Source organism: Pleurodeles waltl, chromosome 10 (genome assembly GCF_031143425.1).
Source record: "Pleurodeles waltl isolate 20211129_DDA chromosome 10, aPleWal1.hap1.20221129, whole genome shotgun sequence".
Lineage (NCBI taxonomy): Eukaryota > Metazoa > Chordata > Amphibia > Caudata > Salamandridae > Pleurodeles > Pleurodeles waltl.
This window is the reverse complement of record NC_090449.1, coordinates 1,011,637,709-1,011,662,770: the sequence shown is the minus strand read 5'-3', so window position 1 is coordinate 1,011,662,770 and position 25,062 is coordinate 1,011,637,709. Positions and strand designations below refer to the sequence as shown.

Sequence of the window (25,062 nt, the reverse complement as noted above, 5' to 3'; positions counted from 1 at the left end):
CTTCTGCGTTTATGCATCACATAGTTCCCCAGGCACTAGATGTTGTTACAAATGTCATTGCAAAGATCACATCCCAATGAGGTGCATTACTACAATATTTTAAAGGCATGCCCTTGACCATAGCAGTGGCTGTCTGTGAGGACTTATTTCTCAACAGAATTAGACCTTTTGTTCATTCTACTCTTTCCACATCACAAAAGACACCAGAGTCTAAGTCTTTTAACCAACTGGTTTGCAGAGTGAGTCCTGTTGCTGATTTCTAGAGATACCACTTGTAATTCTCTGACACAAAACATTAGAATACCAAGTAGAAATAGTGACATGTGGTAGTGTACTTAGAGCATCTGCTAACTGTCTGTACCAAGCAGTCTTGATCATGGCAGAAGGTCTCACTCTCAGAAACAAAGGAATATTCTGTGGATTCACCAGTAGACTGGCATATATTGATCAGTGTCTTCTTTGGAACATCTTGTTGATAAAATAGTGAATTGACTAGCTATTTAGATTTTGAGGGATAAGGAAAATAAATGTGATGCCTTTCATAATTATACAAACGTGATGTTACATTAGGGCTGTCTGAACTATGGCACATCTAAGCCTATCATGACTAGGTGTCTGGTGGTGTTAGGGTAGATTCACAATAAGTTGCTGGGTCTTTCATGGCCTAATCTTATGTTAGCATGAAAGAACGAAGAACATCTCCAGTAGTAAAAATGGACAGTTCCCTTTTTGCTAAAGTGAGAGGTCGGCCGTACTTGTGCCCCTATGTGACAATATTTATTGCCTGTTTAAAGCCATTTAAGAAAAAAACATCAGTTTTTCCAATGGTTGCCAGAAGAAATAGCCAACAAATACAGAGGATCATTCAGGGAAAGTGTTGGTTTTGCCTCATATCTCTTCCTTCTCTGCATGTAGCTTGTAGAAAACAATTATGACCATCAAACACTGCTAACGTCATAATAATCTGTGAACCACCTTTCAGTGATTGAGCAGTTCAGTAATCTGGACTATTTTGGATGCAAAATATAATGTTATGAAAAATATGGCAAATTAACTTCTCAGCAAACAATACATTGACAATATATCTGGCATGCAGACTGTAGACATCTTCAACAGTATTCAAGTGTCAGACCTACCTTGTTTCCAACATGCTCATTCGGTGTGCTGAGACCTTAAAGGAATCATCTATCTCTGTTAGAAGTAAGGACAGTGACATAAGTCTTCCATAGCTGTCTGGTGGAAAAGCAAACAACCCCCAAGTGAACAAGGTGTGTTCACCTCTGAGCCATTCCAGATTATCTGGAAAGGATGAGTAGAAGTTGTTCACTTCCCAACCATGGAAAACTCAACTGGACTTATTCATGCTGTTTCTCTTAGTGACATACAGTGTTCCACATGGATGTCCACTGTTGATAGTGTGATTTATTCTATACATCGAGTCACTGGAAATCTGGTTGACCGGCTACACTTCACATTACAAATTTACCATCAGAGATATTAGGACCGGCTCATTGAGTGCAAACCAGTTGTTCCTTTGATCCCAAGTACAATAATGAATACACTGCATAGCCAAAAGTGCGCCAAAGCTTTCATCTCCAACAATTTGCTCATTCATTTTCTTAATCAACTGATCTCTGGTCCTCCTCTTATGACCTACATGAATGTTTTAATGGTGCAAAACAGTCTTCCAGATATTAGAGATTGTCCAGATTGCCTACTTTAGAGCATCAAAGGTGATCTTTTTACAGACAAATGTGGCTCTTGATGCCAGTTTGAATGTATTTGGTAAGGTATTACTAGTACGCACACTGAATGTCTAGCAGATGAACAAACACATCATCTTCTCCAGGCACCTTTTATCGTAGTCCTTTACCCTGAAAGCAAATATTACGTTCAATGGCATGTGGCTGTACATACACAAACTCTGCGTACTCCTGTCATTTAGTGTTGGGTTCAGAGTTGTGCAAGTTGTTTTCTTCGAAGAAGTCTTTTGAGTCACGAGGCAGAGTGACTCATCCTCTCAATGATATTGCGCATGGGCATCAACTCCATTGTTAGACTGTTTTTCTCTCCGCTGTTGGTTTCGGACGTGTGTGCCTCCATAAATTCGACTCATTTGGGTATGGTTCTCTTAATGCTTTCGTCAGTATTTTTTTCAATCACGCTTTTCCATTCTTGTGCTACCTACGAATATCGTTGGTTCGGGCTCCAACTGACCGCCCTTTGGGGTGTTGCTGCCCATCTTAGGCCAACCTTTCACATGTCTATGGCTTGTTCTTCAGATGGAACGCACACCCTTTTGTTTTTGTCTGCTTTGCCATCCCAAATATCCACACCCTGATCAACATCTCATGTGCAACCTCTGCCTATCGCCTGAGGATCGCAAGACCTACCGCAACTCTTAGGAACTGGAAGGCTTGATGACTTGAAATGGCCCAGATAGGGTCGGACGAGACCCTAGATCTTTTCGGGGAAGAACATGCCCAGGAGGAGCCAACTGCTGAGGGGGGAAGAGGCCTTCTCCTTTGAAGATATCTCAGACATCAATTTTGGTATCGAGGTGCAGGACTTGCCAGCGGCCCAGCACATGAGTACTGTGACTCCTGCTCCACTGCCAAAGTTCTCCAAAAAGTCCCTAATGTTACGTACAGAGGTCGCTGGACCACCCACTGTCTACCGGCCATGGTTGGTTCTGAAAGAATGATTTGGGTGCCCCGCCTATGGACCTAGCGCCGAATACTGCCATGAAGGCAAAGGCGTTGACCTCAGACTCTCCAGACCAAGAAAGGGTATCAATGTTGATCCGAATCTCAGCACCAATGAGAAAGCAACCTCCTTTGAGTTCAGCGCTGACCAAAGTTCACAAGTTCGAAGCCCTCCGTACCAAAAGCCTAGGAGCCGAACGACTGTAGCTCGTCTTTGAGCTCCCCTTCACCTGTTGAATTGATCCTGGAAAAGTTGGACACCAGACAGAGAGAACTTTTCATTCAACAGGGGACTGGCCCATTTTTGCAACCACTCCTGTCCCACACTCCCAGAGAGGAAGTTAACCTTTGAGGAGTCTTTGGACATGCATGTTCCTTAAAGAAAAAAGACAAAGGACAAGGCCATGAATCCAACCCATCGTCCTCCTCCTTCCCCTCCACACACCCCACCACCACAATTCCCTTCACATGATCCACTCGATGATCCTGATCTCTGTTCAGCATGTCCTTCTCCTTCAGAAGTAATCACCTCGTGTCAACAGCTTATATTTATCCAAAGTGGCAGCCGTTCATAATGTGGAGCTTCAAAAGGATCCTATAGTACAGGATTTCTTATTCTATACCTTGTTTTCCACCCACAGACACCCAATTCTTCCCCATGCTTTCTAGCATGATGGGACATGCTGAGGATATCTTCAAGGAGCCAGTCCAGGCCAGGGTTATCACCCTCTGGGTAGATAAACACAACAAACAGTGGCTCCTTCAGAGACACTCTCTTCATAAGAAGTGAAGTTCCCCCTGACTCTTATATTGCCACCACTGCCTGCAAATAGCCAAGCCACTGTGTACTCTCCTGCTCCTGAAAAGGAGAGCAAACTAATTGATACCGCTGGGAAGAAGTTGGTGACACAAAGCTGCAAACCATTGTCAGATTGCCAATTTGCAGGCCCTTTTGGCCCGCTATGATAGAGGCACATTGGGATGAAATGGAGGAACTATTGCAGTACCTCCCAGATGAAAACCACAAAAGGGGGCAACAGCTTGTCACTGAAAGCCAAATAATCACTAACAATTCAATAAGGTGCGCCGTTGATGCAGCAGACACAGCCACAAGGGGTGTTAACACCAGCATCCTGTTAAGAAGGCAACCAGGGCTGCAGTGTTCTGGTTTCTAACCAGAGGTCCAGCAGGCATTTTTAAATAAGCCTTTTGATAAAGAGCATCTGTTTGGACCACAGGTAGATGCCACATGGGAACATTTGAAAAAGATACAGATACTACCAAGGCGATGGGAGCATTATAGATTACCACTCAGAAGGGCTCCTTTCACCACCAAGGCTGTAGTGAAACGTACAAATGTTCGTCCGCTGACACTGCCATATCCCAGCAAAAACAAACTCAGCCATCCTACACCAGGAGTTATTTCAGATGAGAGGTTCCTATAGAGCTACAAACAACAATGGTGAAGGAAATGCTTCCTTCTCATGTGGAGCAACACCCACTGCCAAGCAATGACTACCTACACACTCCCCCTCATCACACAACACCTGTCAGGGGCAGACTTCAGTTTTCAGAACACTTCCACATGGTCACTCTACAGGATGTCATTCCCCTTTTGCAACAGGGCAACTTTGTCATCATTAGACCTAAAGGATGCCTACTTTCCCATATCAATACACCCTGCTCACAACAAATACCTAAGATTTGTCGTAGCAGGCAAACACCACCAGTTCAGAGTACTTCCTTTTGGGGTCACTGACGCACCTCAAGTGTTCACAAAGTACTTGGCAGGGTCATGGCTCATCTGCGAAGACAAAACTTACATGTATTCCCCTGTGTGGCTGATTGACTCATCAAAGCCAGCACTCGTCATCATTGCCAGCAGCACACTTGGATGACAATACTCCTTCCTCACAGCTTAGGCTTCACTATCGACATCGCAAAGTCTCACCTACAACCTCTATAGGTTCAGACATATTTGGGAGCACTCCTAAATGCTCAGTTAGAACTAGCTTACCCGAATACCGCTCAAGTTCAGAACTTTCTGGCAACTCTGCTCCTGTCCCAGCATAATCAAAATAAGGACAGTTAAGTGACTGCTAGGAATGATGGTGTCTTGCATTGTCAAAGTTCACCCACACAAGACTACACACACATCCTCTCCAACAATGTCTAGCTTGCCAGTGGTCTCAAACAAAGGGTCACCTCGATGACCTAGTGTTGATAGACTGCCACACTCAACGTACAGTGGTGGAACACCAGCTATCTGCTAAACGGGTGACCTTTTTTGGACCCTGTTCCTCACATCTCTTTTATCAAGAAGGCATCACAGACGGGGTGGGGTCCCCATTGGCGGGACTTCGCGATACAAGGTCTCTGGGATGCCAGACACCACTTGTTAGACATCAACTACCTGGAGCTTCAGCCGATCTACCTAGCACTGAAAACTCCTTCACCTGACTCACAAGGTTTTCCTAGTCTGGATGGACAATATGACAGCCATGTATTATCTGCAAAAACCGCGGGGTGATCGGAATGGGGAGAGAGAGAGAATCTTCACAACGAACACACTAGTCTCAGACCATATGGAAGTGGACCCTTCACCGCACTTCACTGCAATATTCACCTGTTGCCCAAATACCTTCTGGCAGTAGACAACGACTTTCCAGACCTGCCCAGCAGGATGCATTAAGAAGTCCACGAATGGGAACTCGTCACATTTGGAAGTCATACTTCCAAATGTGGGGGTCCCCTCACATAGACCGTTTCGCACACCAGAAAATGCAAAATTCCCAAACTTTGCCTCCAGGTTTTTGCACCCACTGGCAACACACTATGGATGAGTTGGTAAGGGATATTTGCTTATGTTTTCCATCTCTCTCTATCATTCTATTTCTGGTCACAAGCTCAGGCAACGTCTCTGATCCTTGTGGTTCCCACCTTTGCATGTCAGCCCTGGTTCACCACACATCTGGATCTTTCAGTAGTCCCACACGATAAGCTCCCCAACAGGCCCTACCTTCTCACTCAGAATCAAGTACAAATCAGGGAGCTAGACCGCAAGTGCCTCAACCTTTCAATTTGGCTCCTGAGTTTATAGAGTTTGGCCACCTTGGGTTACCGCAGAAATGTACAGACATTCTTAAAGAAGCCCTTAAATCTACCATTAGAGCATGTTATGCTGCAAAATGGAAGTGCTTTGCGTACTACAATGAAACTAAACAGATAACCCTGCCAAAGCCATCGTACAGGTCATCTTCAGTTACCCACTTCATTACCAAAAAGCAAACTTGGCTTACTCTTCCATTCAGTTACATTTAGCTGCAATAGCTGCTTACCTCCAAAACAGACAGCACTTCTAACTGTTCCAAATTCCAGTCAATAAAGCTTTCATGGAAGGACTCAAACACGTCATTCGCCTTAGGGTTCCCCTGCCCCCTCCTGGAAGCTAATGTTTGACTAGCTGGACTCATGAGTCCCCCATTTGAGCCTTTACATGCATGCCCGCTTCAGTTTCTATCATGGAAGGTGGCATTCTTAGTCGCAGTTACCTCACTCAAGCTTGTTAATGAGCTCCAGACTTAAAACTTATAAGAACCCTTCTTCCAAATAAATAGAGACAAGGTGGTTCTTTGTACCAATCCTAAATTCCTACCCAAAGCAGTTTCACAATTTCATCTCAGTCAGTATATTGAGCTCCCAGTGTTTTTGCGACAACCAGACTGTTTTAAAGAAAGAGCTCTACAAACCTTGCATGTCAAGAGCGCTCATGTTCTACATAGCTAGAACTAAGACTTTCTGAAGGACTAAACAACTCGGTAGACTTTTTCTCCACCTCCAAAGGCAACCCCATATCTAAATCAGGCATAGCCAGAAGGATAGTCACATGTATTCAAATTTGTTACATTAAGGCCAAATGTCCTTTACCTGTTTCTCCCAGAGCACACTCCACTTGTAAAAATAAAGCCACTACGGGCTTCCTTGGTAACATTCCCGTAGTTGACATATGTAGGGCAGCTACATGGTCAGCTCCACACACCTTCACCAAGCACTACTGTGTGGATGTTTTAGCACACCAACAAGCCAGTGTAGGTCAGGCAATGATACGTACTCTTTTCCGGGTAACTGCAACTCCCACAGGCTAGCCACTGAGTTATAGGGGGCTGCTTTACAGTCTATGCAGAGCATGTGTATCTACAGCCACACATGCCACCAAACAGATTATGTTACCATTTAAGCATCTGTTTGTGGCATGTAGTGCTGTGGATTCACATGCGCCATCCCCGGACGCCTGTGGATGTTGCATTTACACTACATATTTACATTTTGCATAGCCATCGTTTTACTTATACATACCTTTCACTCCTTTCTCACCTGCCTTTCCATGCGCAACATCAGCGAGAAAAGGAGTCACTCAACCTTGTGACTCAAAAGACTTCTTCAAAGACAAACAACTTGCACAATTCTTAAATACAACACTAGATGGCAGGAGTTTGCAGAGCATGTGACTCTACAGCACTACCTGCCACAAACAGGTGCTTACAGGTTAACATAATCCTTTTGTTTGCATTTCTTTGTTTTTGTGTGGATGGTCAAATAGAAAAGAATGGCCTTTACTTAATATTGGTGGATCTTAAAATGTCCTTTCATAGGATAAAGAGAGACAAATTGTAGAAATTCGTTCAACACATTTATGTGTAGGGTGGCATTTTCGATGCAGTTAAGCCCTCGGACAGAACACCAATATTGCAAATATGGTATCCTTTTGCTTTGGTTTATGTGTTAGATATTTTTATACATTTATATTTGTATTCATCAGTAATAGTATGCAGAATGCATTATTTCTCTTGTGTCAACTGATCTAGTGCTGATGCTTTTGAAACAAATTCTTTGTGAAGTATAAAGGTGAATTTTTCTAATGTTTGTTGACTACGTCCCAATTTGGGTATAAATCTCCATTGTGTTCAAGATGGGAGTCACCCTTTTCAGTCATGAATTTCTCCTTGTCCATGTCTCTCCTCACAAATTCTGCAGCACACAGTTAAGCTGAAGTGTACTGGTTTATTTCAACAGTCACTGTTTAAGCTGCTCTTGAACTTTCCCTTGCTCAGTCATCAACTGCAACCTTAATCTCAATGTTCTTCTTTTAGATCCCTGTGCCTTATGCATTAATATAACACATTATTGTTCAAGTATCAAATTTGTACTCGCATCTCCAGGCAATATTAACAAAGAGAGTCCAAAATAATTATTCATGTACTAGGATAATGCTTAAGTTTTAAGGCACTGACATTTATTTTTCCTGTGCTCTGATTTGCTGGTGAAATGATAAGTTTGCTCACATCACAATGATTTTGCCATTCCTGTTAATTACATATTTGCAAATAATGTGTAAAAAAAATCTCAATTTAAAGGGCTTCTCAAAAGACTATTCTGTTCTAGGAATGCTGTCTATTGCTCTCCCGATTGTGTTGCCCACTTGGGACGTAAAATAATAAATTCATTTTTGAATTTCATTTTGCATTTCTTTGAATAACTTTCTCATTGAGATTCTTCAGGGAATGTACTTTGTACTGCTCTACTTTTGAATTTTGTAATTTCTTGTAACGGTTCATTTGATGTAGAATTCAGTTATTGAGTGGGACCCATTATTCATTTATTTAATTTATTGACTTTAATAAATTCTGATACTTTGTGGGGTTGAGGGGGGTGATACCTCAACACAGGGACATATTGCCTCATGAAATTAAGGTTTAGCACTCTCTCTGATCCAGGAAAAGTAGGGGTTATGATTGAGGCAAATTTTTGGGTGTCTAGTATTTCGGAGTAACCCACGCCTCCAGTGCGCTCAACAGATGTGTGATGGTAGAAACTGACTTATCATGCTGCTTCAGCAGTTATAAGGTTCCATTGTGCTTTTGTTTGGAAGGAAATAATAGGAAGCTCTAGATATTAGTCACCCTAAACGTGACAACTACCTCTTGGCTTGCAATATCCCCTGGTTGCATCTTCTCTCCCACTCTTATTGAGTATAGATGTTGACTGTGAACTTCGAGATCAATAATAGAGAATTTTATAATTTTATCAGAAGACAAAAATTGTACTGTTTTACAGTTACAATGTATTTTGTATGCTGATGACTGGTTGTTAAGTGTATCTCTGTTATAATCAGTTTGTTACATGTCTAAATGTGACACTGTTTTTAAGTAAATACAATCAAGTCTGATAAACAAAACAAAAAACAGTTCAATATGTGCCAAGCAGTAATTGCCAATCCTGGATTAGTGTTATGAACTGACAATTATAATGCACTCTAGAAAAGGTGTGTTATAAGCTACTTCATTATTCAAAATGCAGTGTAAGCACACTTGTGGTGTGCTGAGGCTGCAGCTGCTCTGCCTTCTCATGTGGGAGACTGAGACAACAGCAGGCATAATGGCAGTGCATGATGCATGGACTGCAGGTGGCAGTGTACCATGTTAAGTTGAGCTATCGCCATCTAAGCTAGACATTAGTCACAATATACCAAAAGACTGAGGCAAACGTAAAATGCATTTTCAATATTTTGTTCTCATGCCTTATGCAATGACAGCAGATCACAATCGGAAGACAGAAGATGCATCATTGCGGGAAGTAAGCAACAAATATAATGTGCCTTGATAATTGTATGAGTGAACAAAGTAATCTATCATTTTCTTTCCTCTGTTTTTTGGATTGACAACAATAAAAAGAAAAAATACAACAGATAAGAGTCCATTCTTCTGTATTTAAGAAACACAACCAAGACTTTCTTTGCCATCCTGTGGTTAGGAAGTGTTTGTATGATAAGGAGGCCAGGCCTAGCTAAATATAACCACAAGAGATTGGAAAACCAATGCCCAGATAGAGTTAGTAAGTCAAAATAAATTATATTTTTCTTAGGTGGGAAACCAATCACCCTCTGACTTTTGAAGTTTACAAAGATAGAGACTGCATTCCCAACAAGAAGAGCACCAAGTTCTTTGCCCTTCACTCCCAACCCTTATGTAAGGTAATGCCTCTTTCTGTATGGTCATCCCCATGTTTTGGACTGAGGCCACTGGTTTTTCAACTCTGAGAGGGCACTCACTGCTAATGTTGATACTGTAAGGTAGCAAACAACTTGTTGCATTAAGCCAACTTTATGCTTGTTAAAATTAATGTACCTTGTTACAGTGCGCAACTTCTATAAAGATGCCTCTCTGTTGCCCGTCCACAACTGAAAACAGTGTTTTTCTTTGAGACAGCTTACTGCCCTCCTGTGGAAATGTGCAAATGACTTCCAGGAAAGGACACAGCAGAGGCCTCTTTGGGGGAGAGGTGCAATCGCTCCCTGGCAGAAGGCCACATGGGTGTTGGCCCAAAAGACAAGCTTCAAAGGAGAAGCTACCTTTGAAGGGCAAATGGGGAACACTTAAAAGAAGGAATGCTCTTTGTTGAGGTAGACACACTGGAAGTCGGGAAGGAGAGGGGAAACCAGTTGCCAAACCGATTTTCCCGGAATGTGTCACCCCCTTTGTAGCCACATTTCTGGGTTGGGCTAGGGAGCTCTACATACCAAGAGAAGGGTTCTGCCATCTTGGCAGTGGGGAAAAATTTAGCATTCTGGGATAGCCAGATACCAAACTTCCGCAAGACGTAGTCATCCGGCGGGAGGGAACCTAGTAGCTCATTGTCAACTGACCCCGTCCATCGTGAGGGCATTTTCTGGCCACCAGAAGACAGTGCTGGCACCTAGAGATCACATCTCGACAGACTGGAGAAGCGGACCAAAGACTGACTGCTGTGCTGCACTGAGGAACAGGCAAAGATAGGCTTCCCTGGCTTGGACTTGGACCACACCAGGTGGCTAGCGAAGAAGAAGGGGCTGAGCCTGCTGTGTTTTGGTCAAGGAGAAGTCGTCCCTGGAGCCCTGTTTAAGCAAGAGACTCGAGGGGTTGGTTGGCTGACCTCCTATTCACTGCACAGGACTACAACAGGTGAAGAAGCCTGCTAGAGTGAGGTGGTAGCTCATATTTTCTAGCCGCCATTTCTCGCTGCCGTGCAGTGCAGCACCAGAGACCAGGACCTGATGCACTCAAAGTTGTACTCAAGTCTGGTGGACCCGAGAGAGTCATCAAAGTGCTAGTTGGTCGCAGAGAAGGCAAGCTATTTTCTAAGGAAGAATTCTGCTGTGATTGCAATACTGAGTGACCTGACTTCTGCCAGGACCGTGAGGCCTGCTAGGGACGACAACCCCTGTGGCCTGGACTGCCCTACCCAACTCATGGACCAAGAAGTAGACGCAGGAAGACCCCGTCAAGTGCATTAAATCTGCAGCATCCTTGAGCATCCTCAGCATCTTGTATGCCTTGCCATCAGGATTACTTCCGTAGGAGCCTATAACAAAGGGATAAATGTGCTTGGAGCTTACAGAAGATTGCTTCTTGTTGACTCTCTTTGAGCAGGTGGGGATTGAAGTTGTTAGTTCTCTAGACACCCCCTCTCAAGGCATAGATCTATCTTGATGGTTGTGTACCATGCCACCAGATATCCAAAGGCTATTCCTCTTGGGACAGTCAACACCACCAGTGGCTAGAACCCTCCTAGGAATCTTCACCTGCTTTGAGTTCCCTAAAAAGATGATCTCAGATTGGGGGCTCAGATTTTATGCCTACCTATCTGAAGGCCATGTGTGATGAATGTGGTTTCACTTAGTTCACCAACTCCTACCATCCCCAAGGAAATGGTCTAGATGAAAGAGTCAGCAAGACCATAAAAGGCATGATTCTGAGTTTGCCTGAAAAGCTGAGGGGGAGATGGGAGGTCCTTCTCCCATTTCTGCTCTTCTCCTAGAGGGATGTTCCCAAACAATCTGGCTACAGTCCCTTTGAACTACTCTCTGGACATCCTGTAAGGGGTCCATTAAGCTTAGTCAGAGAGAGTTGGGAGAGACCCCTCAAGCAACCACAGCAGGACATAATGGCCATTGCTCCAGAACTGCTGAGTAGCCAGCCAGGAGCTTGTAAAGCACTGGCATGACCAAAAGTCCCCCATGATGGAATACTGGCCAGGACAGTTGGTGTAACATCCAGAACATTTTAAGATGAAAGGACTGAGTCCTACCCAATCCAATTTTAGAAAAGAAGGGGAAAGACACCTACTTATTGGATTTGGATACCCCTAGAAACCCTCCTATGGTCATCAATGTGAACAGGCTCAAATTGCACCATGATATTGCCATGTGGATTGTGAAAGATGAGGGAGAGGAGGAAGAGATTCAGCCTCTACCACACCTCTTATCCTCCAGTGACTAGAATGGAACTGTGGAAGGAGTAGCCCTCGCCTCCACTCTAACAGATCCGCAGCAAAGGGTGTGCTATCAATTGCTGCAGCAGTTCTCTAGATTTTATTTCTCTGATTCCTAGGTCTGACAATAGGGTGTACCCATGATGTGGACAGCGGTTACAACTTGCCTGTCAGGAGGAAAATGTAGAGGCTGTCTGACTAGGTCAAGGTCAGTATCAAGACTAAGGGAGCCAGAATGTTGAAGGTGGGGGTGATTGAGCCCTCTAGTGTTCCATGAACCAGCCCAGTGCTACTTGTGCCAAAACCCAAACAAAGGAGGGAATCCCAAGATGAGGTTCTGGGTGGACTGCAGAGGCCGAAGTATAGTCACAGAGACAGAGGCGCACCCCATACCAAGAGCTGATGAGCTCATTGATAGGTTGGGGGACAGCCAAATATCTGAGCATCTTTGACCTGACATCAGGTTATTTGGCTGATAGCCCTCACCCCAGGAGCCAATCAGAGGTCTGCTTTCTCCACTCCTGAAGGCTACTTTCAATTTAAAGTGATGCCCTTTGGGTTGCCTGCCACCTTCCAGAGGTTAGTAAATTGTATATTCTTGGGGCTGGAATGTTTTCAGTGTAGCGCCTTTGGATGATATAGCTGTATTCACTATCACCTTGGAGGATCACCTGGTCCACCTCAAGGAAGTGCTTCAGGCCTTCCAGCAGACAGGCCTGACTATGAAGGCAATTGATTGCAAGACGGGGCAATGTTATGTTGTGTACTTGAGCCACCAAGTGACCCGTAGCCCAGTGGTGACTGGACTTCTGCCAAGACTGAAAGGACTTCAAGGGATGTCAGCCCCTTTGGTCACGACCACGTTGTCAAGCTCATGGACCAACATCAACAGCATGCTTGATCATCTTCAGCATCTTGTCTCACTTGCATTAAGACCACTTCCATAAGAACCTATTGCAAAGGGATAAAAGTGCCTGGAACATACTAAAGATTGCTTCCTCCACTGTTTTTGAGGACCTTTCTGGTCCACCGTACTGGCTCCCTGCCGTAGTTGGTCACCTAAATTAACTGAAATTTACTTCATAGATCCTTCTCTACGTTTTTCCTGATAGTTTCCAAAAAAAATTAAGTGTCAAATTTCTTGAATTTCCCAATGCTCGTTCACGGTTAAGGAAAACTTTTATATTTACTGTACCCTTTAAATTCGGTATCTCCTGAATCCTCTGATGGATCTTTTTTGTTTTAGTATCTTAAAATATATAGTAATACATTCTATTTTTACAAATTGACGTCTTTTCTATTTCTTTGATTTTTTTGGTGCCGTTTAAATGCTTACCACTTGTTCCTTGGTAAAAGCCTGATTGCTGAGAGCCACAGCTACTCAGGGTTCAGCTTAAGGTTTAACATGCTGGTTCTGAAGTGGTTGGAGTGTACTATATGGTGAGACTGTGAGACCTCACCATGTAATACACTTACCGTTTCCTCACACCATACTAGAAGAGACTTTCAGGTGTCTTTTGGGTAAGTGCTACCCCTCTATGATGAGACAGATTGTTACCAGTATGCCTTCCATCCTGCTCTACAGCATGCTTTTATCAAACGGACAACAAGCTTTTTAATTGGAATAATTGCAAGTTCAGCTTGTTAGATTTGGGTCTCTGATCTTCTCAATAGACTAAGAATTAGGTTATTAAGGAAACACAAGGAAACCTCCAGTTTTAAGGCTGCGAAACATAAGACTTCAAAAGACAATGGTAACCTGATAAATCTTTAGGCCAAGTAATGAATTTAGTGTGAGTTCAAGTATCTGAGGACTCCCTGATCATCACTGAATAGGACCATTCCGAGGTTGTAATAGATCACCATGTTTTGTAGAACGTAGTATAACAGCCAGTTGTGGCTTCTGGATCTTGAGTTACACCCCTTTCCTTGTAGTTTCCTTTCACAAATAATCTCCTTTATTAATGAAGCTACACAGCGGAATATGCAGATATTTCAAGAATCTGGTTTAAATTTGCTGTTGGCATTGCTAGACCTTCAGTACCCCACTTTATCTAAGGCACTAGCATCATCTTTGGATGCACCAGCTCCTATAGAAGTTTTTGTAGAATCTAGGTCTCTCTCTTAGTTTGTTATTCCTGACCCCTCCATTTGTGATACGTGCTCTCCAGGGCGCCCGTTCTAGACTTGTCTAGGTTTTCTTTGCTCAGCTCTACATTTGGGCCATTGTTGTCTACAAAGTTCATAAATTTAACCCAAACCTAGTTTTCGGTGATGATGAAATAGTATGTGCTCATGCGCCTGTTAAATTGATGTGTCTGATCCTACAGCTGTTATGCCAGTGTGTTTTGGTCCCAGGCACTTTTCGATAGAAGCTGCTGGAATAATATACTGTGTTTTGAGCTCTGCCACTGGCCCATTGTTAGTGGTTTGTGATAGAGACTTCTATCCACAGATTAGTCAATCAGTAATCTTTTCAGCAGTTCCTCTGGATGCCAGTAGATGCACCATACACCACTGCGTGGAACCGTTCCACTCTGGAAATTACGTGCGGAGCCTATATAATCAACATTCCTGCCAAATAAAGTCCATTAGTTTCAAATATGCACAACCAGACACTAATCGGCTACTTCTGGTCTCTTTGAGACCCTTATCCTCGATCAACAAATTGTTCTCAGTGTGCAAAGGACTGGTCACCTTCCAAAATGACATATTTTAACCCCTTTAAATGTCCTTGTCACTTCCTCACAAAACTTGCCTGTGGTCCCTGTGGCTGAATCAGAACTCTAAGGCTTGCAGTGACTGTGGGTTGATGAACTCAGAAGCCATACAATACCATGAGGTGAAACTCCAAATCACCAAGCACTGGAAGACTCCGCAACAAAACCGGTCTGAACAGAAAGTCTGGTCCCGATCCCATTCGAGATCCAGAAGTTGCTGGAGTTGTTCGAGGGGTTGGTCTTTCTCTTAAGCCAAATCTTTAGGTAAGTTAAATGGAAAAAAATGTAATAATAATCAAGAGAAATCTAATTGGACTTTGCCCCTTCCCGCCACTCTTGCTCCACTGAGAATGCACAGGGCATAGAAATACATCTCGATCTTGCTCCTGAAGTTGTTTGATTTTGGAGCCAATCCTGCATCTTGTTACGGCACAACCCGAATTTCCAGGGCCTTCTGCCACTCCTAAGCAGATCAGAGAGTTCCATTCGGCCATGCCACTTCTCCTCGGATACTTGCCTACTCCCTCTGCTGCTCCTGCAGGTCCCACAGAGCTGAGAATTTCTTCACCTTGGTTATGACCAACGAGTTCACCCACCACAGTCCTCCCTGGTGCATCGATACCTACTCCGTCAATGCCAGAAGACAAGGTCCCACGAATCCTCTCTAACAAAGAGTGTGTGCCAGTTTGACCTCAATCTAAGTTGTGCCCGGCTGCCATTGAGGCTTCATTGCCTCCAGTTGACCTGCCTTCAGCAAACTTGCACTCTGCATTCCATGTTCAGCCAGGATTCAGATAATGATACAGGTGATGCGACTGGCCAAACTTATCAGGAGGAAAATTTGTATGTCACCCGCATGAGCCTAGTGGCCTTGTTACCTACCCTCCGTCTGATGTCCTCTCACTGCTTGGCCCTGCCACTGAGAAAAGCTTCCTACGCAATGGTTATGCATCAGGCGGCTGAAGTCCTTTACTTCCACCACCCTATCTTTGAGATCAAGACCAGTGTACTTATACATGTTCTTCAGCCTAGATGGACATCTACTGATCACTTCTAACCATTTAATCAGTCCCTGGTGGATTCTTTGAGGATATGGGTCAAACCTTGCTGTGGCCTCCCAGTCAGCTACCAGATTGCATGACTCCACCGCCTTTACCAAGGCGACCCTGCATTTTTATCTTGGCACCCCTCACCTGAAAGCTTGGTGGTGCAAGCGTCTGCAAGGAAGTCTTAGCCCAACACATTCCTGATGCCTCCTCCTGATATGGAGTCAAAACCGATAGATACAGTCAGGAATAGGGTTTTCTCACCTACCCACTTGGCACTCCGCTCTTAATGCCAGCTGCTTCCTGGGGTGCTATTGTTATGCCCTTAGGGTACCACCTTCAATTTACAATACATCGTGCACATCTGTACACATTCTCCGTGCATCATCGCCACACTACATTAACTATAATTCAGTACTCTACCATGTACAGTGTTCTGAGAAATTAAATCATTTTAGATGTCATAATTTTTAATATGACTGCTATGATTTCACATGCTATAAGGTATATAATAGGCAAGGGTCTAGCAAGTGCTTGGAGAAAGGGTGACTCCAAGTTAAAGTAGTGTGACGATTGATGCAAGAAGAATATATATGAAGGTGTGCGACATATAATAACTTGTAGGTGTGGTGCAAACTATGAATGTAAGTTGTAACTAGTGGGGCGTAAATTAGAAATTTAAGTTATAACTACAGCTTTATAATTTCTCCTGTCTATACAGTTTAAGTTGTTTGCATGCAAAGAATAAAGTTTTCCTAAATATAACTTAGCTTGAAACCTTGGGTTTTTCCATTAAATGTATATTTGTTTTTATTTGTTTAGTAAAAGTATGTTTCAAATCATTGTCTAGCATCATTTAGTGTTCAGTGCAGTGTTCTAGAGTGTATAATAAAGGACAGTGTTGTGTGGTAGTTTAGTGTTATGGAGGGGAATACAGTGGAATTGAGGTGCCTTGCATATATTGGAGTAAAGGTTTATGTAGTGGAGTGTTGTGGTGTGTCATGAAGTATTGTAGAGTGTAGTGGCTTGTACAGTGAAATGGCATTTCGTACAGTGAAGTATTGTTGACTAGTGTCATTGAGTGGTGTAAAGTTGAGTAGAGTGTTGTAGAATGGAGTAGAGTGCTATACAGTGCAGTTTAGCGACACACAGGGAAGCACAGTGTCCTACATTGGCATTGAGTGTTGCAAAGGGCAGTTTTATAAAGTACAGTAGTTTTGTAGATTGAAGAGGTATACATTAGAGTGTTGTACAGTAGGCTGAGCTGTTGTACATTGCAGTCGAGTGGAGTAGCATAGAGTAGACTAAAGTGTCAAACAGTGGAGTGGTGTGTCGTATAGTACAGTATTGTGGAGTACACTGCAGTATAGTACAGTATTGTTGAGTATGCTGCAGTAGCATAGCATACAGTGAAGTAAAGTGTTATGGAGTGGAGTAGCATCTAATGCAGTGGACTGGTATACTGTGTTGAGTGAAATTTTCATAGAGTGGAGTGCGTTGGAGTACAATGTGGTACTGTAGAGTGTGGTACAGTATGTTCCAAAGGACTGGCATATATAGTATTGCAGAGTTTAGTGGCATAAAGGGCCATTAAGTTGAGCAGCAGACAGTGAAGTGTTGTAGAGTGGAGTGTCGTAGAGTGCTGCATCGTAGAGTGGAGCGGCATGGAGTGGGGTGGTGTAGTATTAAATACACTGGAGTGGCATACAGTGGACTAGCGTGCAGTGGAGTATCATAGAGTGGAGTTGAATACAGTGGGCTAGCGTGCAGTGGAGAATCAGAGTGGAGTGTCATACAGTGGAAAAGCATAGATTGGAGTGGTGTATAGTGTACTACTGTAGCGTGAATTAGCGTTCAGTAGACTACCGTACACTGAAGTGGCATACACTTGACTGGTATACAGTAGAGTGGTTTAGATTGGAATAGCATACAGTGGAATAGTGTTGAGTGCAGTGAGGATGGAGTGGTGTAGCCTTACAGTGGAAAAGCATGCAGTAAAGTGGAGTGGAGTGGCATGGAATTGAATAGCATGTAGGGAGTAGTTGTGTACAGTGGAATACTGTATATTAAAGTGGGGTGTTTGACTGGTTTGGTGTGCAGTGGAATGGGGCAGAGTGAAATAATAGAAACGGAAGTGGAGTGGCATAGAATGGATTGTAATTCAGTGGAATAGAGTAGAGTAGCATAGAGTGGAGCGGTGTACAGTGTAGTGCTATACAGTAGAATAGAGAAGAGTGGTGAGAGCAAGTGACGTGCAGTGGTGTATAAAGGAATAGCATATACAATGGCATAGTGTAGAGTTGATTAGCGTACAGTATACTGGCATAGAATGGAGTGTTATACATGGGAGCGGTAGTGCAGTGTGGACTGTCATAGAGTGGAGTGAGGTAAAATGTAGTGGTTTACGTTGAATTGCGTAGAGTGCAGTGGTGCAGCATTGAGTACCATACAGTGTAGTGGGTGTACAGCTGAATAGCGTACACTTAAGTGGGGTAGAGTGGAGTAGCAATCACTGGAGTATTGTAGATTGGAGTGGTGTGGAGTGAGGTACAGTGTATTGGCATACAGAGGAGTAGTGTGGAGTGTTGTGGAATACTTCAGAGTTTAGGGTTGTTGGGTGGACTTTAGTAACGTACAGTGCAATAGTGTGGTGTAAAGTGGTCGTTTGCAAAGTGGAGAGGCATATAGTGAAGTACCAGAGTGGAACGGTGTAGAGTGCAATAATGTCTACTGACATACAGTGTAGTGACATAGAGTAGAGTGGCATATAGTGTAGTAACCTGGAGTGGTATATGATAAAGTAGTATACAGTGTAATAGTGTACTGTGGAATGTTGTATATTGGAGTGGCATAGAATGGAGTAGCATACACTGCAATAGCATATAGTCCAGTGGTGTACACTGAAGTGGCATAGAATACAATAGCATAGATTATTATCATAGAGTTGAGTTGCATGCGGTGGAGTAGCATGGAGTGAAGGGGCGTAGACCCGAGTGTCATTGAGTGTAATAGTGTGGAGTGGTGCATAGTGGAGTGGCGTGTAGTGAAGTGATGTAGAATATAATACTGTTGAGTGTGGTACTTGAAACAAACTTAACATGAAAGTGTGTGAACGGATGTAGATGCAATATGTCAGGAATGTACATTGAGTTGTAAATGGTAATTTGCCTTGGTATGTGTGAATAGCTGGAGTAGTGTTAAAGTTAAAAGTTTGACAAAACACAGTTATACAGGGAGTGCAGAATTATTAGGCAAATGAGTATTTTGACCACATCATCCTCTTTATGCATGTTGTCTTACTCCAAGCTGTATAGGCTCAAAAGCCTACTACCAATTAAGCATATTAGGTGATGTGCATCTCTGTAATGAGAAGGGGTGTGGTCTAATGACATCAACACCCTATATCAGGTGTGCATAATTATTAGGCAACTTCCTTTCCTTTGGCAAAATGGGTCAAAAGAAGGACTTGACAGGCTCAGAAAAGTCAAAAATAGTGAGATATCTTGCAGAGGGATGCAGCACTCTTAAAATTGCAAAGCTTCTGAAGCGTGATCATCGAACAATCAAGCGTTTCATTCAAAATAGTCAACAGGGTCGCAAGAAGCGTGTGGAAAAACCAAGGCACAAAATAACTGCCCATGAACTGAGAAAAGTCAAGCGTGCAGCTGCCACGATGCCACTTGCCACCAGTTTGGCCATATTTCAGAGCTGCAACATCACTGGAGTGCCCAAAAGCACAAGGTGTGCAATACTCAGAGACATGGCCAAGGTAAGAAAGGCTGAAAGACGACCACCACTGAACAAGACGCACAAGCTGAAACGTCAAGACTGGGCCAAGAAATATCTCAAGACTGATTTTTCTAAGGTTTTATGGACTGATGAAATGAGAGTGAGTCTTGATGGGCCAGATGGATGGGCCCGTGGCTGGATTGGTAAAGGGCAGAGAGCTCCAGTCCGACTCAGACGCCAGCAAGGTGGAGGTGGAGTACTGGTTTGGGCTGGTATCATCCAAGATGAGCTTGTGGGGCCTTTTCGGGTTGAGGATGGAGTCAAGCTCAACTCCCAGTCCTACTGCCAGTTCCTGGAAGACACCTTCTTCAAGCAGTGGTACAGGAAGAAGTCTGCATCCTTCAAGAAAAACATGATTTTCATGCAGGGCAATGCTCCATCACACACGTCCAAGTACTCCACAGCGTGGCTGGCAAGAAAGGGTATAAGAGAAGGAAATCTAATGACATGGCCTCCTTGTTCACCTGATCTGAACCCCATTGAGAACCTGTGGTCCATCATCAAATGTGAGATTTACAAGGAGGGAAAACAGTACACCTCTCTGAACAGTGTCTGGGAGGCTGTGGTTGCTGCTGCACGCAATGTTGATGGTGAACAGATCAAAACACTGACAGAATCCATGGATGGCAGGCTTTTGAGTGTCCTTGCAAAGAAAGGTGGCTATATTGGTCACTGATTTGTTTTTGTTTTGTTTTTGAATGTCAGAAATGTATATTTGTGAATGTTGAGATGTTATATTGGTTTCACTGGTAATAATAAATAATTGAAATGGGTATATATTTGTTTTTTGTTAAGTTGCCTAATAATTATGCACAGTAATAGTCACCTGCACACACAGATATCCCCCTAACATAGCTAAAACTAAAAACAAACTAAAAACTACTTCCAAAAATATTCAGCTTTGATATTAATGAGTTTTTTGGGTTCATTGAGAACATGGTTGTTGTTCAATAATAAAATTAATCCTCAAAAATACAACTTGCCTAATAATTCTGCACTCCCTGTATATTGTGCCGCAGTATACCGCAGTACGTATAGTTGAGAGGTCAGTATGTGATTGGCTAACACCTTGTTTACCAAAGGCAAAAGACAGCCGTGTATTTTTCAGCACAGTTAACAGCATTCTGGGTTACAGTCTCGTATATATAAGTGAGTAGTAGGTTTTATTGTTGTTTACTAGCTATTACCAGTTTATTGAAGTGGTAATAGGTAGAGAAATGTATTTATAAATTGCTACATTTTTTTACAGCAATTTATAAAGAATTAGTTTAAGTAGCACTCTAAGTAGTAGGTATCACCACTTTACTGCGTAGACTCTTTTGTGCATATTTAAATATGTAAACTATCAAAAGTGCATTTTAAAAAAAATATATATATATATATTAAGTACTGCAGTACTGCCGGGGCTTGGCCCAGTGAACTTTTGTATGTGATCAAAATGCAGAAATGCACTCAAAAAAATAGTTAAGTTGAAGTTATGCTTATAGTGGGTTATAATACCTTACTGTATGTTTAAGAAAACCTCTGACAGTCACTTAAGAAATGCTGTTAAAATACACTTATGGTTGCAAATTAAAATAAAATATTGAAATTCACCAGTTATGTTCAGCTACGCTTTCCATCGCTTGCAAAACAGCCATGCAAATTATAATTCCAACCTATTGATAGTGTTGTTGGAAATGTGATATGTAATCTGACCTATAAGATCGTTTGACATTTGTAATTGTATCGTTTACATTTGGAGTGAGGTCAGGAACACTACGTTTAATGTGCTACCAGCCTTCGAATTCTGTCTAATGTTGGTGAAAACTATGCTCTGGTTCTCTGGCTTAATGGTGCAGATCAACAATGAAGTCTGGAAAAAGTGATGCTAAAAACTGACAATACTAATCTCACTGTAGTGAGTAACTAGCACAAACCTTGTAAAATTAATGTTTTATTAGATTTCATCAAGATCATGCAAGATCCAACCTAATTTGGAACTTCAAGACGCGAGAAGAACTAAGAGATACCCTGGAAGCTGAAATGCGAGCATTTAACATTGATCGAGAGCTTGGTAGCACCAGCGTCATCTCATGGAACCATCATGAATTTGAAGTATGTCACTTCTCTACTGTAATCCTTTACTAAGGTGTATGTTGTTTGGCAGGTGTACCACCCTCAAGTACTCCTATTTAAAGCTGCTTGAGCTGTAAATCGAACTTTACACAGATGCGGGTCATGGCGAACTACAGAAAGCAGACAGGAAATACAGATAGGTAAAATGGCTGAGGCTTGAGGGCACAGTGGACAAAATCAAGTGAGAAGGTGAATCAAGGAAAGGAGTGAAATGGAGAGTGTAAATGAGAGACTTGAGCAGGGCATAAGGGAAGATTAGAAGAAGGCTAGAGCAAAGAGGTATCCCAAGAGTTGAGGAGGCAGTGGACAAAAAGCAGTGAGTGAGGAGAAGGCAATTGTCCCAGTGGAAAGTGAACAAAAAGCAGTGAGTAGGAGATCTGGATGGGGGACTGAGCCCTCTCTCCTCTGCATTCTGTGGAGTAGCCTCTATCACATATAAAAAGATCCAGTTAGAGACTGACATAATGTCTCATATAGTTCATTCTATGCTCCATGTCTGACAGCGTGGAATTTAAAAGATACATAAAACTGCAATCAGGGCAAAGGGATGGCGATTCTATATTGTTCGGCTACCTCTCTTCTGTAATGGTATTGAGTCATTTGTGGAGGTGCACAATACCAACTACCGGTGTGCTGGATCATTGCTACAAAATTCCCTGGAACAGTTTTGTGATGGAATCATGCAAGCCATTACCACGCATGCCTTCAATAAGCATTCCTTTACCACACTAACTTTTGAACACATAAGCCTTTCCCACGCATGCCTTTACAATTAAATTGTAATTATTTTGCAGGTAAGTAAAAAAGATGATATACAAACTTGTCACCCAAATACCTCTACTCAACCTAAAAAATACCATTCGCCCAAACACCCTTACCCAACCTAAAAATACCTTCACCCTCCCCATAAACCTAATAGCGCCCTTGCCTACCCATATATATATCTCTTACCTACTAGCGATAGACAGTCTTAGTTAAAGGTAGGACCTACCTTTCCCAAAGTCAAAGAGTTTTTTGTTTTGATAATAACTTTGCCGCTGTTTGAAAAATTGGGACAAGATTTTCAAAACTAGTACGCTAGTTAGTTCAACTGCTGTCTGGAAAGTTTTGGGTTATTTGTCAAGGTGGAGGGGTGAGAAAACAAGGGAGGCTCCCAAAACGCTTTTTCCTCATGCAATGTTATCGGGATTTAGCATTTTTTAACATGACTAGAGCCCGAACTCCTGCACGGGTTTACACCAAATTTGACAGAAAGCTAGATCTTCGTCCAGAAAGATTCTTTTGTTATTTGATGCAAATCTGTCTAGTAGTTTCGAAGTTATTAAAGGGAAAAAAATATAGATATATATAGGACACAGATCCACATGGGGAAGATCCGGGCGAAAGCAAGGCCCTGAGTGGCTGGCCACAACCTGTCAGGAAAGTTGGGGCTGCCATTTTGTTTGCAAGTTTAAAAACTCAGAAAGGGTCAATGTACAGGTATCCTGACCCCGTAGGACACCTGGAGCAGTTCCAGAGAGACCACTAATGGACAAGAAATTACCCAATTTTCTTTTTGGGCCTACGTCAGGATCCGCAGAACTGTCGCCGCAAGGTTGTAGTTAACGTATGGTAATTATATATTACTTTACCTACAAATTCACTGAAAAAAAAGTTACAGGCATGTAATAGTTATGTTCACATTTTACCCGCACAAAACCATATAAATTTAGTATACCTATAATTATACTTAACTGAAGAAAGTATAACTTGTTCCATTAAGTAACTTTACACCACGAGTTATAGTTTCTTGACATAAGTATAACTACAGCTGCTAAATCTCTATGGGTTTGTGCGGGTAAAACATCCACCTAGCTATAACGTCCCTGTAACGTTTTCTTTTCCTGTGTGTGTGTGAGTGGTAAAGGTATTGCTTGGTAACGGCCACGTTGTAAAGGCCGTTTCCACCCCCCTCCCAAAACCTCACCCCTGCAAGGAACCAATTTTGCGCCTGGGGATTTTTAAAGGTGAGCAATCTGTGATTAGATAAACTATCTACCAGAAAAAGTGTTACTGAAGGGAAGGAGGTTTATGTTTTGTTTTAGCCGTAAACCGATCTATTTGTAGATTCCTTTTCAGCATTGAATCATGACTTTGAAGCTGCTTCAAAGTTTAGCATCAACTCTGCCCGCCATCATCATGCCTATATCTCACGTGATTTTTACGTACTTCGCCTTTGTGTCCTTATCTCAGGTAACATCATCTTTGCACCTTCTATTGTAGTGTATCAGTAATGTGAGCCAGACATTCCCCTGACAGCCTAATCTCTCTAGTTTAAGATAGAGCCAAATTGGGGGGGCATGGCCATCAGCCCAACATGGCGGTTGAAATCTAGCGAGGCTCCCGACCCCGCGCCGCCTTACCCGCAAATCCGTCATCGTCCGTAAAATGATTTCTGCTCCTCGCCATCCTCTCTGACCCCAGCAACAAGGAAACACCTGAGGGTGTCTTGTCACCACCCATAGAGCAGTATATGACCTGTCCTTCATCTGGGACCAAAGCCTTGCTGCAGCCTGGCCTTTTGAGACTGCAAGCCGCTGCCCGACCCGAAGTGGAGTGGCCGGCCTGTTGAGGAGCCCAGGCAGCGGGGGTGTATCCAAAGCCTGCACCAGACCCGAGAGTGGATTGCCGTCAGTGCCCCTGGGCATCCCAGGCCTATAGGCCCACCGCTTGCTGCACATTGGAGGGATTCGCGCTCTGCCCTCCCCCCACCGCCTGAGAACACATTTTTGACTATAGGGATAGAGATGTTATACTATAGGTGGCATGGCGCACCCCGAACCTGAAACTTGAAAATGCCTCCATCAGCCTGTACCCGAATTTGACTCTAAGTGCAACAACAGCGTCGCAGTTTTACAGAGACCAAGAAGTAACTCTGAAAGAGAGAGATTAAATATATGATGATTTTCCCGGTGAAAGAAAAAGTTTGCACTTCGATACTCCTGAGGCAACATGGGATTGGCTCGAGGGCTGGAGTCTGGCCTCTCACTGTGGAGAAAAAAGTGCCTACTCCTCCATTGCCAGGGGAGAAAAAAACGACAGGAGCACTTAAACAATAGAGGCGGACATCCTATCCCTGGAACGTCAAGACACCGTCATATGTCTGACTGCACCCACGCACTTAGACGTAAGCAGAAGGAATATAGGGACTTACTGGAAGAACATGCCAAAACGTGCTATCTTCTGACTCAGCGGCTTCTCAATGACATTGGCAATAAAACGGGCAAGATTCTGGCCTGAATAGAAAACCATGGCCAGACATGTAGCTGAGTCCTACAACTTTCCACGGACAAGGGGGAAGTCAGATCTGATCCAGGCGAAATAGCTGACATGTTTGCT

The 25,062-nt window shown here is 43.1% G+C and overlaps 1 protein-coding gene across 2 annotated transcripts in view; it reads left to right on the top strand.

Moving 5' to 3' along the window:
* Positions 1-25,062, top strand: part of DNAJC13 (DnaJ heat shock protein family (Hsp40) member C13) — an 876,382-nt gene that overhangs the window by 360,276 nt on the left and 491,044 nt on the right. For both annotated transcript variants that reach the window (XM_069211911.1, XM_069211910.1), the window contains one exon: positions 21,510-21,663. In XM_069211911.1, coding sequence (XP_069068012.1) covers positions 21,510-21,663 — 154 coding nt within the window. The remainder of the gene's footprint in view (positions 1-21,509; positions 21,664-25,062) is intronic.